Raw genomic sequence first — 17860 nt, forward strand, 5'->3', positions numbered from 1 at the left:
CATAATATTCATATAATTTAATAACAGGTGCTCGGTAAGATAAGACAGGTGCCTGGTTAATTGATGGAGTAGACATTACATATAAATACCTCATGGTCGACCACACCTTGGATTAATCCCGCCACCTGATTAAAATTATCGTCCTGAGTGCATGACACAACAACGCAACATGAACATGCAAATAGAATGTTAGCAGCAAGTTAGTCATTAAAAAATACCATTAGTTAAAGGGTGTATGTACTTTTTTGTAGGACAAAAAAACACAATGTCCACAGATTTACACTAACCTTACACAGTTTGAAGATGATGATAGTTAGAAAGCTTCCCTGAAAATATTACGTGCTGAGGTGCTGTAGTTTTGGGGAAATGAGTAAAACAATGTCATAAAAATAATTCGTCTCATGAGACGAAAATTATTTTAAGCATTTTTTTGACATTGTTTTACTCATTTCTCAAAAACTACAGCACCTCAGTAACAGTAAGTAATAATTTGAAGGGAAGCTTTCCACTATTATTTTTATTTTTTTTTGTGCATTCATGCCTGGAGCTTTTCTTCTCTTCTTTTAAGTCTGTGTTTTTGTCATTGTTTACAATAATCTATGTAAACACGTCAATTTAAGTCTTTTTAACTTCTGTCGTGTATTTTGTTATATTTTTAATAAACCTTAATGAAAAAATTGAATTGAATTGAATTATTATCTTCAAACCCTGTAAGTTTAATGTAAATCTACGGACATTTTGAAAAAGTACCCAGATCCTTTAACCACTACATGTTCTAGCAAAACTAAACGAAACTGCGCATAGGCCATTATTAACTTACACAAAATAATTGTTAATAGCAACATAGAAACGTGAACATATTTTTTCTCTGATTCAGAGTTACACTTCCAATGGAAATTAAATTCTTTAAAGTGTTAAGAGCTTTTGCAGCTTTATTTAGAATCCTACAATGATTCCCCACCCAGTTCAGTTTAATTTTGCAAGATCATGTTATCACCGCAAACCCTTCAAAATCAAACTGCATGTTTTGTTGGATTCTGCTGAACTAAGGACTGCACTAGTAAACTGATTGTGCTTTACATGGGATCAGGCATGACTGCGTGATACCACCTTAATCAGAGTCCAACAGTTTGGGTGTGGAGTTACCTAATGGTGTTGGATTTTGTTAAGACTTAAGGAAGAAGCCCTGTAAATCATTCAAGGCATTTAAAATTAATAGACTTGGGTTTGGGGAATACATGCTATTCCAATATCACACTTAATAGAAAGATACATGTGGTGTCATTTGTTTGACAGCCTGAGATTTTTGGTTACATTTCAAACCTGCAACTGTCCGCTACTTTGTATGCAAAACATGTTAGTAAAACCACACCAGCATCAAACAAAAAACCAAAAGACAAACTGCTCATTAACATGCTCACAGCAACACAAAGCACATTCCAGTGAAATGTAACATGGTTTTCATGGGAGAGTGGGAGTAGTACATGCAGTACACAATGTTTTTAAAAGTATGGCATAAACATGTCAATAAACCACAACAGCATAAAAGCAAATACATGCATGTTCAAGTTTAGTGAATTAAATTACTAGACTTTAAACATTACAAGGAGTAATGAAAATGAGTTGTTGTAAATAAACATAAACCAGGTTGACAACAAAACACAACACAGCCTGATGAAGCAACAACATTCCGCAAACAATACAGCAAACAATTTTAGGGAAGAGATACTTTTTAGGGGGGGGTAAACCAGGTTGACAACAAAACACGACACAGCCCGATGAAGCAATAATATTCCGCAAACAAAACAGCAAACAATTTTAGGGAATAGATGCTTTTTGGAGGGTTCTTTAAGAGGGAAAACAGAGAAAGTGATTTGAACATCTTCATACCCCAGTTGAGGATCCACAGCCTCCGAGCGGTTGACCGGGAACGTCCACTACACCGGCCGGGTCGCAGTTACACTCCTCACAGGCAGGGAAGTTGTAGAATCCCTCGGCGCACTGTTCACACATCCGGCCGCGGAAGCTTGACCGACAGGAGCACTGACCGTTGGCTTGGTCACACATGATGCTGAGAGAGCCCTGGCGATGACAGTCACATGCTGTAAGAACAAAAATGAAATATATCTTAGGTGGGGAAGAGGTTTGATGTTAGTTTTAAATCAAAGCATTCTGGGACGATGTGGTACTCGTTTAGAGACAAGAACTCTACCTAGATAATATGCGTTCTTGGTAGCGACAGTATTTGTTTACATGTAAATTGGAGTTTTACCGAAGCATTCTGGGTAGCGGTAGTATTTGGTTACTTGTAAATTGGAGTTTTACCTAAGCATTCTGGGTAGCGGTAGTATTTGGTTACTTGTAAATTGGAGTTTTACCTAAGCATTCTGGGTAGCGGTAGTATTTGGTTACTTGTAAATTGGAGTTTTACCTAAGCATTCTGGATAGCGGTAGTATTTGGTTACATGTAAATTTGAGTTTTACCTAAGCATTCTGGGTAGCGGTAGTATTTGGTTACTTGTAAATTGGAGTTTTACCTAAGCATTCTGGATAGCGGTAGTATTTGGTTACATGTAAATTGGAGTTTTACCTAAGCATTCTGGATAGCGGTAGTATTTGGGTACAAGTAAATTGGAGTTTTACCTAAGCATTCTGGGTAGCGGCATGTAAATTGGAGTTTTACCTAAGCATTCTGGGTAGCGGTAGTATTTGGGTACAAGTAAATTGGAGTTTTACCTAAGCATTTTGGGTAGCGGTAGTCATGGTAGTGTTCGTTTACATGTAAATTGGAGTTTTACCTAAGCATTCTGGGTAGCGGTAGTATCCAGCAGCACAGCTGTCGCATTTGAGACCGGTGAAGTTGGGCAAACATTGGCACTGGCCAGAGTCGTAGCAGGACTCCGATGCTGATCCTCGACTGTCACAACCACAAGCTGTAAAGGAGTAAAAAAAGCACAGTTAAAAATGAGAACCCTGGTGTTCAAAAGTTAATTGATTGATTTTCTAAAGTATTGCCAAAGTCAAGGGAATCACATTTTAAGACCACACAAGATACTGTTGCATATTGTGATTGCCATAATCGAGAGTGCCCAATATAAAAGAGAAGGCAAAACATTACAACATTTGTTTGTGGCTATTTTCACTCAAGTTACACTCACCACCAACTTTTATGGATTTCACAAGGTGGTTTCCGTAGTGGCTTTATTGAAAGCAATTAATATTCTTTCAAAAACCAAAAACACACTCTCATTTAAACCATCGAGAGAACAAGAAATCCTTCAAACCTTGGCAGTTGGGGTAGGCAAAGTTTCCAAAGGCGCAACGATCGCAGCGAGGGCCGGCAAAGTTCTCTTGACAGATGCACCGACCAAACGTCTTGTCACAAATCTCCTCTGTAGAACCCACTGGACTGCAGACACAATCTGAAATAGGATAAAGGTAGGTTTGCGGTGAACAGTATGTTCTAAATCTCTTTTAAAGGCAATTATTTGGTAATTACCCAAAATATATATTTATAAAAACATTAATAGCAACAGAGAGCTGTTGAACGCACAAAATATTATGAGAAATAACTTCCTCTGAAGTAACGCAGTTTTTGAGAAAGAGGTAATTTCTAACAAAAAGATTTGAATCTGAGAGAGACATCAAGCCTGAAGCTTTTCTCAGGCATCTGAAAACACTCAACTTTGTGCATCAAGGTTTTTTTCTTTCCCTTGCAACTTTTTGTTTTCCCCTTGCAACTTTGATGACAAATTGAGCAGAAATGTTCACAGCATATGCAGGGATACATAAAGTACAAGCAGGGAGAATACTGGTCTTTGACAATTAATAAATGAGTCCTGCCGTCGATTTAACCAAACTCTTCCTAACTTAGGATTAATCCTAGGACTTAGGACAAGTTAAGTTCTGTATCCGAAGACGTAGGACGTATTGAGCGTGAAATCGGCCGCAGTGCCTGTAAACATGCTCTGATAAATTACCTCAACAACAGTGTTTACAAATGAATCATATCTTACCTTGGCAAGTAGGGAAGCCAAAGTAGCCATTCTTGCATTCATCACAGGTACGCTCTCCATAGACATCATGGCAGGGACACTGACCAGTGGTTGCCTCACAGGTAGTATCAAGAGAACCAATCGAATTACAGTCACAAGCTGTTCAATAAATAATAACAATAATAACAATTACAATATTTATAGAGTGCCTAATATATATGTTTGTAAGCTCTATAACCAGACTAATCAGATTGACAAAGCAGATGGGTTTTAAGTAATGATTTAAAAATGTCCGCTTGAATGTCGGTGGGTAGCTTGTTCCAAAGTGTTGGAGCTATGAATGGACTAGTACGATCGCCATAGAGTGTCATGGTGTGTTGGATCACTTGCTGCCGCTTCCCAGGTTGTATCGTATACTTTGGTGTGATACCTGGCTACACGGCAGTTAACAATTGTAGATCTTCAGACTTGCATCCCATAAAAAGGAAACCACAACAAAAGTGCTAGATAGTTCAGTTGGTAGAGCGTTGACCATTAATTTGGAGGTCAGCGGTTTAAATCCCACTCTCGTAAATTTTTCTTTGTTCAACCCCAAACAAAAAAAAGAAAGTTTCCAATATTTAAAAATAAAGACTTACAGGTGCACTCAGGGAAACTGTAGAATCCAAAAGCACAGCGATCACAGTTGCGTCCGGCGTAGTTCTGTTTGCAGGGACATTGACCTCCGCTGACCTGGCACACCTTGTTTTGTGTACCATTGATGTTACAGTCACAGGCTACAAAAGAATGAACAAACAATTGTTTTGATTTTGAAACAAAAATAATAAATCGTTATTAAGGCAAATACTTAGTTAAACAATTAGGTAATAGGAAAATGAGTGGATATATCTCTTATACAGAATAACTAATTCCTGAGAATAACTTCCAGAGAATTAGTCACCAGAAGGCCGGAAGTAAGAATTTCATTAAAACTAAAGTCAAGAAGAAAAAAATGGAGCTTGTTTCTTCAACATTGTAATTTTTGTAAAAATCCTTCAGTATTATGAACATATTAAATTATTTCAGACAATCACAACATTGAAACTTATTTTTCGTTTATCAGAAAGGACGTCATACTTTTCACATTTTCTAAATTTTTTTTTAGAACCAAGGTAAACGATGTAATTACTCACGTTGACACGATGGGTAGCCATAGTAACCCTCGTTACACTCGCTGCACCCCGGCCCCGAGTATTGAGGGCGACATTCGCATTCACCGGTGATTGGCGCACAGTTACCCGTTGAGAATGTCCGATCGCAGTTGCACGCTGAAAGGGTCATTAACCATAATTCAATAAATCATTTGATTACAACTGAAAAAGACTGATCCATCTAGGGGTATGAGACGTACAAGAAAATAAGGGTTTATCATCCGATGCAAATAATTGAAATTCCATGAGTTTACCAGCTACTAAAAAGAGAAGACAACACCTCTTTTACAATAAATACTTGAACAAAAAATGGTTCTTGGTTCTTAGATGTTTTTCCTCCGAAATAATCTGTGAAAGATTTTTGACTGGAGTGTCAAGTTACCCAAGCTACTAAACAGAGAAGACGAAACCCATAGCACACACATCCAGAAAATAAACACTTATTTGATAAAATGGATCCACAAAGTAAAACTAAATCTGTCTTACGCTGGCAGAGATTAGGTGAGTCTAAGCTTACTCGTACAAAAAAGGGGTGCTAATCATAAATGATTCAAGTCATTTAAAGTGTCAAGTTAGCCAAGCTACTAAACAAAGAAGACAAAACCCATTGCACACATCAAGATAATAAACACTTATTTGATAAAATTGCTCTACAAAAAGTGAATCTCTCTTACGTTGGCAGACATTTGGGGAGTCTAGGCTAACTCCAGCAGGACGGTAATACCCAGGGGCGCACTGGTCACAGTTGATTCCAACGGTGTTGTGCTCACAGTTCTCACAGACACCACCTCCCTCGTAGTTACCAAAGATGTCGATGGACAGACGCTGGTATGCAATGGTCTCGTTAAAGAAGCACTGGGAGGAGTGGCCGAAGCAGTTGCAAGCTATAAACGAGAGATGGTTGGAAGAACTGTTAACTTGAAAATTGCCTTAAGGGGGTGCATAATATTGGTATAGGTAAAAAATATAAATGCTCACAGATTTGCAAACAACATACATGGTCAAAAGTTTGACATGGTGGAAACTTCGCTGTGAAATATGTTGGCTTGAAATGCAATAGCTTTTGAGAAATAATGAGTAAAACAATTAGTTTTGATCTGGCATGTTCCAATACTCAATGTTTGAAAACAGTGAAAACATTTAAGGTTTTTGTCCCACTTGTTAAACATTCACAGTTTGTAAATAGACTTTATGCATTGACGTCATCCAGCCGCCTTCTTAGAAGTAAAACGATGCTGAAACAATCAAAACGCACAGATTTGTATGCGCGGCGCACAGGTTTGGATGCTTTTTTTACCTCTCGGCGAGGGCGCCCTACTGGTATGACATCATGTACATAAGGTCTATTCATGGATAAGTGTGGATACTGGTCTATGACGGTTACCAGTGTTACCAACAGGCTCAGCTCTATGATTTTGGGTCGGAATTGACTACTTACCTTCACATTCATTGGCGCTTTCCATGGTCGCTGGTCTCCAGGCCTTCTGTACAAAACCTGGACAGCACGTCTCGCACTCTTCCCCACAGGTGTTGTGCTCACAGGAGCAGACCAGACGCCCGCTGTTACCCCGCTCGTTACAGGTGCTGGCGTGACCGTTACACACACAGCGACCTCCGATAGAGATGTCCTTGATACTGTAAAAGTACTGCAGAGTGGGAAAATAATTGCAGTCAAAATTATGTCTTTTTCTAAGAGTCTTCAACAAAAGTCGTTGCAATTTATTTCTTTTTGTAATTATAAGATCTGTACTTTGCCTCAGAGAGTTCTTTTTTTTCTATGAAAGGAAAATGCTGCTCACCCTTCTGGTGACCGTGTTATCCCGTCTAACAATGGCCATCAGATGGCCCAGCAGGGTGTTGGTACGGAGTAGACGCAGCCGGATGTTGGTCGCTTTGGTCCAGTCTTGAAGGACCTCAGAGAAAGAGAAATTCATGGCGCCCGGACGTCCATTCACCAAGGATACAACAATCTGAGGTCAATAAAAAAAAAACGATTAAACTTTCATCTGTTCTGAAGAAAAGTTTGGTAAATGTTTTATACAAGTTTTTTATTTTTTTTATTTAAAGAAAGCTTCTGTTCAAATGCCATTCTTACAAACTAAGATAGGAAATGGTGATTATTTCTAGTGTTTTTTTTTACATTTTTGGTAAAAGAAACTGTTTGACTACTCAAGCTATCCTTCTTACACAACAGAAAACTTTTGTTCAAATGCCATTCTTACAAACTTCATTATCTCCATGAAGATATATTTTTTTTAAGGCTAAAGGTAATAATCACACATGTATGAGTCGACTAAAGATGCCTATGGTAAGGTAAATCACACCCAATTTGGCCTATGGGCCACAAAATGTGATGCTAATAAAATGAAATGAAATGAAATGAAAGAGGGGGCACGAATGCAGTAGACTATTAAAAGACGCCTATGGTAAGGAAAGAGAGTACGAGTGTACGACTAAAGTTGCCTATGATTAGGAAAGCGTTAAGACGACCTCTCAATCTTAAAAGACAGCAGGTTCCTCACCTCTCCATCTTCCAAGGGTACAATACTAGAATACTCATCGGTGCACACAACATCATCATCTCTGGTGATCTGCTCCAGGGATTCCATTCCAAAGAGACGGTTACAGTCCCCCTTGGTGTCGGCAAAGTACTGCCATGCTTGGTATGTCTCTCCGTAGTCCTTGGATCGCTCCAGAATCCATACACCTGGGCGTGGGGAGTTGGCGAACTTGATGATCAGGTAGGCTACGTGGTAAAGCTGTAAAGATATAAAAAGAAGTATAAACTTTAAGATAAAGCTCAAGATTTTACAGTAGAATATTACAATGTAGCGTAAGATAACAAAGTGTTTGGGTAACCATAATCGATAAAGACCGACTTCCGTAGCCTCTTCAACCCTATCGCGAATCCTCAAATATCATTCCCCTATTTTTGACTGAGTTTGTTACTTACCTGTCACTAAAAGTAGGGCCAGCCATACTAAAAAAAAGTCAGGTTTATGTTAGGTTTTGGTTAATTTTTCTATTTCTATCTTCTCAACTCCACCCATGCCCCCAAATGAAAACACTTAAAATAAAAAGTGAGATGGACAAGTTACCATTAATGAATTACACTATATAAGACATTTCTCCAAAGTGAAATGGCCCCGGAGAGTCATATTCATTGATAACCCAAAGTGGGCCATTGCAAATATCTAAAAGAAGGGGGGTTTAGGTCTCAAAGATTTTCTCTTTTATGAGGGGCAGAAAACTATTTGCACACAAACATCCCACGTCAAATACAGACACATCAACATTGCGGCGCAGCAGGCTTTGTCATTCCTGGTTTCCCAGGTCGAAATTCCAGTTGAACCTAGTTAAACTGGGCTTAACTGGAACTAGTTGAAACCAGTTGATAAACTAGTTAAACACAGTTAAAACCAGTTGGTTTAATATGGAAAATGGACAGAAACCAACTGGTTTATAATTTCAACCTAGTTGAACACAGTTAAACCTAGTCCAAACCAGTTGGTTAATATGGAAAATGGACGAGTTTGGTCACTTTCCAGTTGAACCAGTTGACCCCAGTTAACTAGGTTCAACTGGAATTTTGACCTGGGTTATGCCAATTGTTTGTTACCCCTCAACAAGTTAAAACTCTAATTAAAACTTTTCTATAAATTGACTTCTTTTTTTTCGTAATTAAATTTCTCCTGACCGATAATACCATGAAAAGTACCAAGCAAACTCTTTGTGTAATTACTATTTACTATTTGTGATTAAACCCAGATGTTAAATTAATAAAGCATACAAATGTCAACAAAACAACACTGGAAAAACTTGTGTGGTTTGTGGTTTCCCCTACACGGTAGCTGGAAATGGAAACCTCATCACAGATGGCAATTATAAAAAGGTCAACACAAAAAAATCCTTTCTTACAAGTTAAGTTAAAGTGAACCGCTGTACATGTAACTAATGAATCAACAGTCTCTCCAAAAAACCTTCACGACATTCAATGGGTTTTTTCGTTTGATTTTGTTGAAAAGAGGACTGCATTTATAAAGTGCTTAAAAAATGCTTTACATGAGAGCAGTCATACATACAACCATTTAGAGTCGAACAGTTTGGATTTGGGTGTTGGAATTTTCTAGCAGAGTGAGGAAGGATTCTAGTAACAAACCCAGGGAAGTTGGGGTGTTAAATGTTTCCCATAATTTCTTATGCATAAGAAACCTTTGATCCTTAAATCAGAAAAAAACAATCATGAGAAACTACAGAAGGACTGTCAAGACAATCATACATGTAGAGGAGAAACACAACCAAGTAAATCGCAGCAACAACTGTACACAAGTCTTTTCCCTAATGTGAAAAGGTTCACACCCGGTTAAAAGGAAAGGTACATGTTTGGTAACTACTCAAAACAAATATTAACTTAACAACTGACTTGGTAACGAGCAGTGGAGAGTTGTTGATAGTATAAAACATTGTGAGAAACGGCTCCCTCTGAAGTAACATAGATTTTGAGAAAGAGGTAATTTCTCACTAAAATAATAAAAGACTTCTACCTAGCTAGAAGTCTTTTATTCCTATCTGAAAGCACACAAATTTGTTTCTCTCATAATTTTCTCGCAATTTCGATGACCAATTTAGCTCAAATTTTCACAGGCTTGTTATTTTGTGCTTATGGTGGGATACACCACATTAGAAGACTGGTCTTTGACAATGGGAGACTTTCTGGGACGATAGAGGGCAGCAGACTTACCGGGTAAATCCATTGTTCTCAGAATTATGCGCATGTTCAGAACTACGTAAACAATGGAAATTTACCCGGTATGTTTGCTGCCGCCTAGCGTTGGAAAGTCTCCTATTATCAACGTTCAAACGTGTACCTTCCCTTTAAGTAAAACACAGCAACAACTGTACACAAGTCTTTTCCCTAATGTGAAAAGGTTCACACCCAGTGAAACTATGGCGGTAGAACTGTGACACCTTGTGAAACCAAGACAAACTAAAACCATGGCGAAACCAATCTCTTCAGAAGGAATGTTGGCATCCACTCCTGGTAACATAATATGCCAACCCTAAAGTATGCCTCAAGCACTTGATAATGATGTCCCTATGTGGTCTGCTGGAGTAATACACAAAGGTCAAGAGATTCGTTAGAGTTCATGGAGTCTGACGCAGAAGACAGGCTTCTCAAGAATTTGTAATGGCAAAATGATATGTTGGGTAAAGAGCAACTGAGCTAACAGCTATCCAGCTTTCCTGCTATCGTAATCCTATAGAGCATCGTTATGCGTCTATTACAAGTTTATCAAAAATTTTCCAAAAATGTTTGATGACTGATAATGATGCACAAAGAAATGTAGTTATAACAATTTTCTAATACATGTACTGTATGCCCTGTTAGTTATTTCAAGGAATTAATAAATAAGAATACATCTTTTTTTATTTGTCAGTTTTTAAAGAAAACTGTTGTTGGTTTGCGTTTGGTCTCAAACTAATGTACATTGCAACAGCCCACTACACCTGCACAACCGTTTACTTACTACTCCTGTGTGTTGTTGCTCTTCTCGGTAAAGTCTTTATCAAAGAATGATGTTGTTTTGTTTTTAAATATTGCACTACGAAGTCTTTCATACAGTTGTTATTGACATCAAAGACCTGGGCCAAATTTTAAAAAAGCTGTCAAGCAGAAAAGTCTGCTTGAAAAAAATGCTTGGCTAAAAAAAAACAAGGAATGACAGGGGGACCAGTTGCAGCAATAGTAACTGTTTAGTAGTCTGGCTGGTAAACTATTTTTGCTAAGCGAACTGGTTTTTTCTTTTCTTGCTTAGCAATTTTTGTGCTTACATGAAATTGGGCCCAGGATGCCGAACACCAATGCTGACTACCTGCCAGGTTTGTTTACTTGAACTTTCCCTAGCCATGCTCAGTCTGGAGTTTAAATAAACAAATTGTTCCTAGACACCCTTGACTGCCCTGTGTATTTACGTTCCCTTGAACTTCAAGTATCTGTTGAATGATTTCCCTTAAAATGACAATCCTGATCCTTCAAATATTGAAACATCAATTCAGCAACTGCAGAGCTTGAAGTGAGGGCAGTATTCCACAAGACTGTGGTACCCTAGCTTAATTTTATTTACTGGACCAGAATTAAATTTACAAAATTTACAGGACCAAGGGTGGATTTCAGTAAAGAGTTAAAGGCAGTGGACACTATTGGTAATTACTCAAAATAATTATTAGCATAAACCCTTTCTTGGTAACGAGTAATGGGGAGAGGTTGATGGTATAAAACATTGTGAGAAACGGCTCTCTCTGAAGTGCCATAGTTTTCGAAAAAGATGTAATTTTCCACAAATTTGATTTCAAGACCTCAAGTTTAAAACTTGAGGTCTCGAAATCAACCATCTAAACGCACACAATTTCGTGTGACAAGGGTTTTTTTCTTTCATTATTATCTCGCAACTTCGACAACTGATTGAGCTCAAAGTTTCACAGGTTTGTTATTTTATGCATATGTTGAGATACAGCAAGTGAGAAGACTGGTCTTTTACAATTACCAATAGTGTCCACTGTCTTTAAGACTCTAGTCTTATCTCAAGTTACTTAGGATGACTTACTTAGGCCTAGCCATACATTTTAAACTCTTTTTGTGAAATCGACCCCTAGCGGTAGCCCCTGAATCTTAATGAAAAATAATTTTTTTTTGTACGAGAACTATTTTTATTTGGACAAGCACTGAGAGAAAAAAATATATCTGGACACTGGCCAGTGGCCCACTTCAATCAAGCCCTGCTACCACTAACCCATATTCTGCATTTTTTTTTTTTAGTTGTAACGAGTCACAAACATCAAAATGTAAGCCCTCATACCTCTTAAATATGAAAGGATTTGTCAGTCTAAATGGCTTTTTGTTAAGTACTTTTCTAAAGTTAACCAAAGATTTTGAAGGATGGTTCAACTTTTTAGGAAACCAACCAGACAAATGTTTGATTTCCTTTGAAACAACCTAGACAGGAGCTTTTAAGTTTTAACGATGTTTTTGTGGCTGCTAAGTCAACATCATTTCAATGATACAAGGCTTCTGTTGTGTTGGCAATAGTTCCTGTCCAGGATGTCCCTGTCAGAGAGTAATGGTAGGCAATGGTAGAGATGACATTGGTGGTTGTCTGAGATTGAAAATATACAAGTACCTTTTGTTTTAGACAGTGGTGCGCAAAGTGTAGCAGTGATACTAATACCAACATAATCATTTTTTTTTTTTTTACCTGGCTATTTTGGGGCGTGGCCGACAGTCTTACAGTTAGTAGAGTACTATCAAATTCAAAGGCCCTGTTCACGCTAGTCAAATTTCCCTTTGGTACTGGTAGATCTTTTTTTCACTTAACTCATGGCAAACTCCCAGGGAAATAGCCATTTCCCGGGAAATACACAGTAGCTTCCCCTGCTGGTGCTTGGGATTTAAGACAGTTAGACACAGGGTTAGAATGCCGGGTGTTCTTTCTACAAATCTTACAGGGAAATTTGCACTGGGTGTAAATTTAACATGGGTGGACTGGATGGGGTTAAAACTCCCCTGGAATTTTCTGAGGTTACTCTCCATATGAATTGGTCCTGCTGTACTGTGGAAACATGAGGGTCAGGTCTGTCATGCAGGTGGACTTTACTTTCAATAAAATATGCAAATTAGACACGTCTTGTAGATGTACCATGGCTCTCAGCCTTAAAGGGGTTACAGGCCAACCACAACAAAATAAGCCCCAGAGGTCCAAAACAGGTTCCCCCTTGTCCCTGTTTGGTTGTCTACATTCCAGTGCTGTGACATAAGTGTACACCAAAAGGCCATGACCTGTGTGGTGTTGTACAAGTTATGTGCACTCTCTGTGGTAGCTATGCAAGCTACAGGGCTAGGCCCTAACTCACTAGGGATCTTCTTATAAAACTATACATTTTTAAATGGTTGTGTGAGTAAATTGGGTCTTCCATAACCATATAAGTTTTCAAGTAGGAATAATACAAACCAGCTCAATCAATTTCATATAAATTTGTAAAAAACGTGGGCATGAAATGTCAAATGCTTACCAATCTGAAGAAAAAGTCAAAAGTGACAAATACAAAACTTACTCTTAACATGCTCTAAAGGAAACCTTTTGACCTAACATTTACAAGGAATTCTAAAGGTAAAATATGCAAAAGAAATTTTCTGGTATTTCAATACATTGTAACAAGGACTGGGTCGTCAAAATTGCTGGTTTTTGTCTTTCTTGCTGACATTTGTTAACCGCTGTCATAACTAGTGATTGTAAAAACCAATGAAAAATTTATTTAAAAACTCCTTTTATTGTTTTCAAAAAGTAAACATTGAACAATTATGGAAATGAAATGAAAACTTGTTTCTGTTATTAAACACATCTCTGTGCACAGGAAATTGTGTCCGTAATATGAAATTGGAGCACTTTTAGAGGTTTTTGGAATAATATGAATTACACAGGCTCTGTCTTTGGAAGAAATTGAACACGTCTTATGGAAGGCAGGCCTGCTACGTACCAGTACTGCATGCTACTCAGTTGTGTAAGGGAAAGGGCAATGTAAGTTTATGTAAAATATTTCAAGGCACATGTCACGTTAAATGTAATTTTTGTACACGTTTTTTGGGACCAATTTTCAAATCATCACATCTGGACAAAGTCATCATTTAGTAAGCCTTGTTATGTGTCATAGTAATTCCACAAATGTAAGGAATACAGATGAGGTATGTTGGAGTAGTATAGGACTTTTTTAAAATGGGAGAAATTTGCAATCAAACTACCACGCATTTTGCAACCTTTGAAAACTTAGCGTTTTAAGACATGTATCGAAGGTGGGCTGTAATGGTGACAGTGATGAGACCGATGTTAAAAGCGGAGCCATTAACAGCTCAACAAGGTGGGCTAGCTCTCTACTGGCTACTGTAAACTATCATCAGATCCCTGCAAGGGTGCCTGTTGGATGTTCCCTGGTTCTGTAGGGTTATTCAACAGAACTGTTTGTGTGGTAGCTTCTTCTCCCTCCATGGGTTTTTGTTCAACAATTCAGTCAGTGCCATTCCACTCCACTCCTCTCCATTGAATAGGAATGTTACAGATGAATATTCAATGAGGCAGAACAGTGCTATTGTCTAGTTTCAACAACCCTGAAAACTGTCTGAATAGATTCAGTAAAAACAACTTGATGAAAGAGCTTGGGCAGTCACCCAGGTAGATAGTAGACTTGCCAAAGTGCTTCATAAGATTTCAGATTAAATTTCAGTTAAGTTAAATGCGGCAGATCATTGAGGCAGAATTAGATAACACATCCTAATCACTTTTAAAACAATACTGATTGAACTTGCTTTCAAAGCAATGCAGGTTTATTTTACTTTCAAGTTTACCCGAATAAAATTCTAGCCGCCACCTATATAAACTGAATCAGGACTTGGGCAAGTTTATGTAGACAAAGGGGATCATAAAAGTTCCACAGGATATACACATGAGAGAAAATAGGCCCACAGGAAATAGCGGCCTTTTGTTATACAGCTCAATCCAGTTATGGCCCACTGCACAAAGTCCAGTTCTAACAATGCAATGAATTAACTTTTGTGGGTCTGTGCTCTGTGGTCTGTGGGTGATGTGTGGTGGACAAACAGAAAGCACTGAGGGTCCCTCTGTGGCATGGGGAATGATAAGACATCTATCTCCCTTGATCATGTTTGGGTAGCAACTTGAGAGGACCCTAATAAAACGTTCCAATCCCACAAGGATGGGGCTCAATAGTTGGTAAATGGACAAAAAGTATGGAACAAAAAGTAGAATGCGATTACAAGTTTCACCCTGCACTCTGACCCAAAAAGCAATTTTGTTAAAAGGAAAACAATTATGGCAAATCCAACCAACACATTTACTCATTTTAAACAAATTTTGGGTCCTTTGCCTTTTGCCAAGTTAAATTGAGTTTGGGTACAACATTCATGAAAAAAAATATAATGTTGGAGAAGGGCAATGCACTACCACTCCTACCACTGGAAGTGAAGTGTCCCTCAGCCCTTCAATCAATGGCATAAACAGCCTAAACTTGAAGCAAACACCTACACTTACAATTTGATGGGAAATGGTAGGCTATGCCTTTAAATACCCCCGTATCTTTCCAATGTCTATCGATCTCGTTTTTGAAGGCATTTGTTGATTTTGCTCCTATCACATACTTTGGGAGTTTTTTCCATTGGTTTAAAATATTACTCTCTGCGAAAAGTAGTGAGTTCTGCACTTCAGTGACTTGTCTAGTCTTGGTTTGAACAGCTTCAAACTGTCCTTTTGTATCTGTCTCAGCTGTCTCAGCTTTCTCAACAAATTGAGAAAAGCAATCTAGTGTAAATATTTTCTGTTTTGCCATAAAAAGTGACGAAAGTGTAAAAGAGAGTGAGATAGGTCATGTTACGTTATAATATAGTCACATCCATCAAGTTACTTTTGAAATCAGAAAAGCTCCCTCACACTATAACCAAGAAATGGTACTATAACTAATTCAAAACTTTTGAGTTGGGCTGTTTTGCAATGGAAAGTTATTCTAGTACTGGAACAAAAATAAAGGGTTTTGTTTTCTTACCTGTCCTAAGTCAATGGTGACATTGACAGCATTGAAGTCTCTTCCTCTGGATAGTGGGGGGCTCTGCCACCATTTCTCTGTTCCATCGATGGCGTACTCGATCGGATGAGCCTTCAAAGGATTCAAGGGGTCGCAGTAGTCGCAGTATTGACCCTGGAATGATCAAAAATCACAACTTGTCACTTATAATATTTATCTACCAGTAACCAGTCAGGGTTTGCCTTTTACTTTTTCAGCCACTAGCCAAGTATGACCAGTTTATAGCTTGTCATTTCACTGGTTCGGCCATCTTTTGCATTGGTCCATATGTGGGAATTTTCTCTCAATCTCTGGACTTTGTGATTTGTTGTTAGCAATAATGAACAATCAGTTGGTTTATGTATAGCAGTGGCAAGCAATCAACTGGCTAGCCGGACTAGTTTGACCATAGTTGGACATAATTCTGACTGTTCCTTGGGTGTTTTATTTAACTGGCATTTGGCAAAGGGGGAATGCTGCCAGTCAGTAAATAATGCAAGCTATACACTTGAGAGGGCGTGGCAACATTCTTTAAAAACCTTAAATTCTCTAAAAATTAAAGTGGTCACTCTGATGCTCTGTCTGTGAGACTGGAAATGTGAATTACACAAACACTTAAAAAGGAAGTGGATCAAGCCCACAGCAGTTTAAACAAAAAACTAACTTGCTTTTTGATTTTTATACTTGATAACATCACAACTCATTCATAAAATATCATAATAAATAGAGGAAAGCATACATTTTCAAGACAAACAATAATTTCAAATTTGACAAGACTGTTGTTAACATCAGCAATCAGTAAATACTGTAGAAAAACAAATGCACATATTTATATTATAACAGCATCAAAGTTAGTCCGCCTAAAAAGATGCTCAAAGGGGAAGGTGCTTTACTGAAATAAACTTTTAAAATGAAAATGAAACATTTTGAAACAAAACTGAACAACAAAGTTTTTAACAAATTGTTAACAATTTTTTGAAGTTGATGAGGGTTGAGAATGTTTCCCTAATAAAAGGCCTAATCATTACAAAATAACGATGATTCGTCAGATATTATTAAGACAAAAGCAGTTTCCGGCTTATACTGAGCCACCAATTTATTATACTTCAATACAAGTTGTTTTTAGCCCTGTTTTTATCACAATTTGGAAAAGTCATAAATAATTAACAATCTGATTTTGAATTAAACAAGTTTAAACTGAATAAAATAACAAAGTTAAACCAAACATCCCATCACAAAGAAATGCGACTAACAACTAGTTTTCAAAGTTAACACAAGAATACATAAAATACACTCTTCTAACAATTAACTATTAAACAATTTGCACGAAGTAATGGCCAACCAACCCGGATGATGTCTCGTTCAGTTTGCCGGAGTGTGTCTCCTGTGTTTCCAGTCAGTTTGCAGTAAAGTTCGCCGGGTGATGGGAACCCATCCCCGCAAGTTGAAGTCGCTGTGATCGGTTTGCCTTCGGCAACATTAAAATAGGTTGGCGTAAGAAGTTGAGCTTTAACGGCTTGGAGACCAAGCACCGTGACAAGGACGAGGGATAACCCGAAAGATACGGGACTCGTCATTTTGTTTTTTGGACCCTTTTCTTTTCGACAGAAAAATGGTCCACGCTCCACTCCCACTCGCAGTCGAAATAAATATGCACGAAATTACTATGCAGCATGCTCCCTAGCCTTCTCTCGAGCTAGCTGGAGAATCAATTTGCGTTAATTTGCGCGAACGACAGACAGTCTGGTTCCATTACCACAAAAATGGGATTTTATATCGTATGATTGACTGAAAGCGAGTGGTGCCAGACGTTACTGCTGTTCGAGATTTTTGGCTTAGTTTTGGACTGTACCAAACTTTTTGAAGGGATGATAGGGTTCACATGTTGTGAATGTATTACATATTGTATACAAAAAAGGGATCTTTCTCAACACTACTGAAGCAATATTCTATTGGAAGCGTAATTTTAAAGTCACTCGGAGTCTGCGTCCATTTTTCTCTATGAATAAACTTTAGGTATTTTTCCCCTCATTATCGAATCAAAAATATAAT

At 38.0% G+C, this 17860-nt stretch overlaps 1 protein-coding gene across 1 annotated transcript in view; it reads right to left on the reverse strand.

The window, feature by feature from the left end:
• Positions 1-17436, reverse strand: part of LOC117304869 (laminin subunit alpha-like) — a 65308-nt gene extending 47872 nt beyond the window's left edge. Inside the window, exons 1-12 of the mRNA XM_033789498.1 lie at positions 17155-17436; positions 15791-15943; positions 7708-7944; positions 6985-7155; positions 6624-6831; positions 5860-6069; positions 5168-5302; positions 4634-4771; positions 4017-4154; positions 3285-3422; positions 2799-2933; positions 1891-2102 (exon numbers count right to left, since the gene is read on the reverse strand). Coding sequence (XP_033645389.1) covers positions 1891-2102; positions 2799-2933; positions 3285-3422; positions 4017-4154; positions 4634-4771; positions 5168-5302; positions 5860-6069; positions 6624-6831; positions 6985-7155; positions 7708-7944; positions 15791-15943; positions 17155-17385 — 2106 coding nt within the window. The 5' untranslated portion in view covers positions 17386-17436. The remainder of the gene's footprint in view (positions 1-1890; positions 2103-2798; positions 2934-3284; positions 3423-4016; positions 4155-4633; positions 4772-5167; positions 5303-5859; positions 6070-6623; positions 6832-6984; positions 7156-7707; positions 7945-15790; positions 15944-17154) is intronic.
• Between the last annotated feature and the right edge of the window lie 424 nt (positions 17437-17860).

The sequence above is a fragment of the Asterias rubens genome, chromosome 21 (genome assembly GCF_902459465.1).
Source record: "Asterias rubens chromosome 21, eAstRub1.3, whole genome shotgun sequence".
In the NCBI taxonomy this organism is placed as follows: Eukaryota; Metazoa; Echinodermata; class Asteroidea; order Forcipulatida; family Asteriidae; genus Asterias; species Asterias rubens.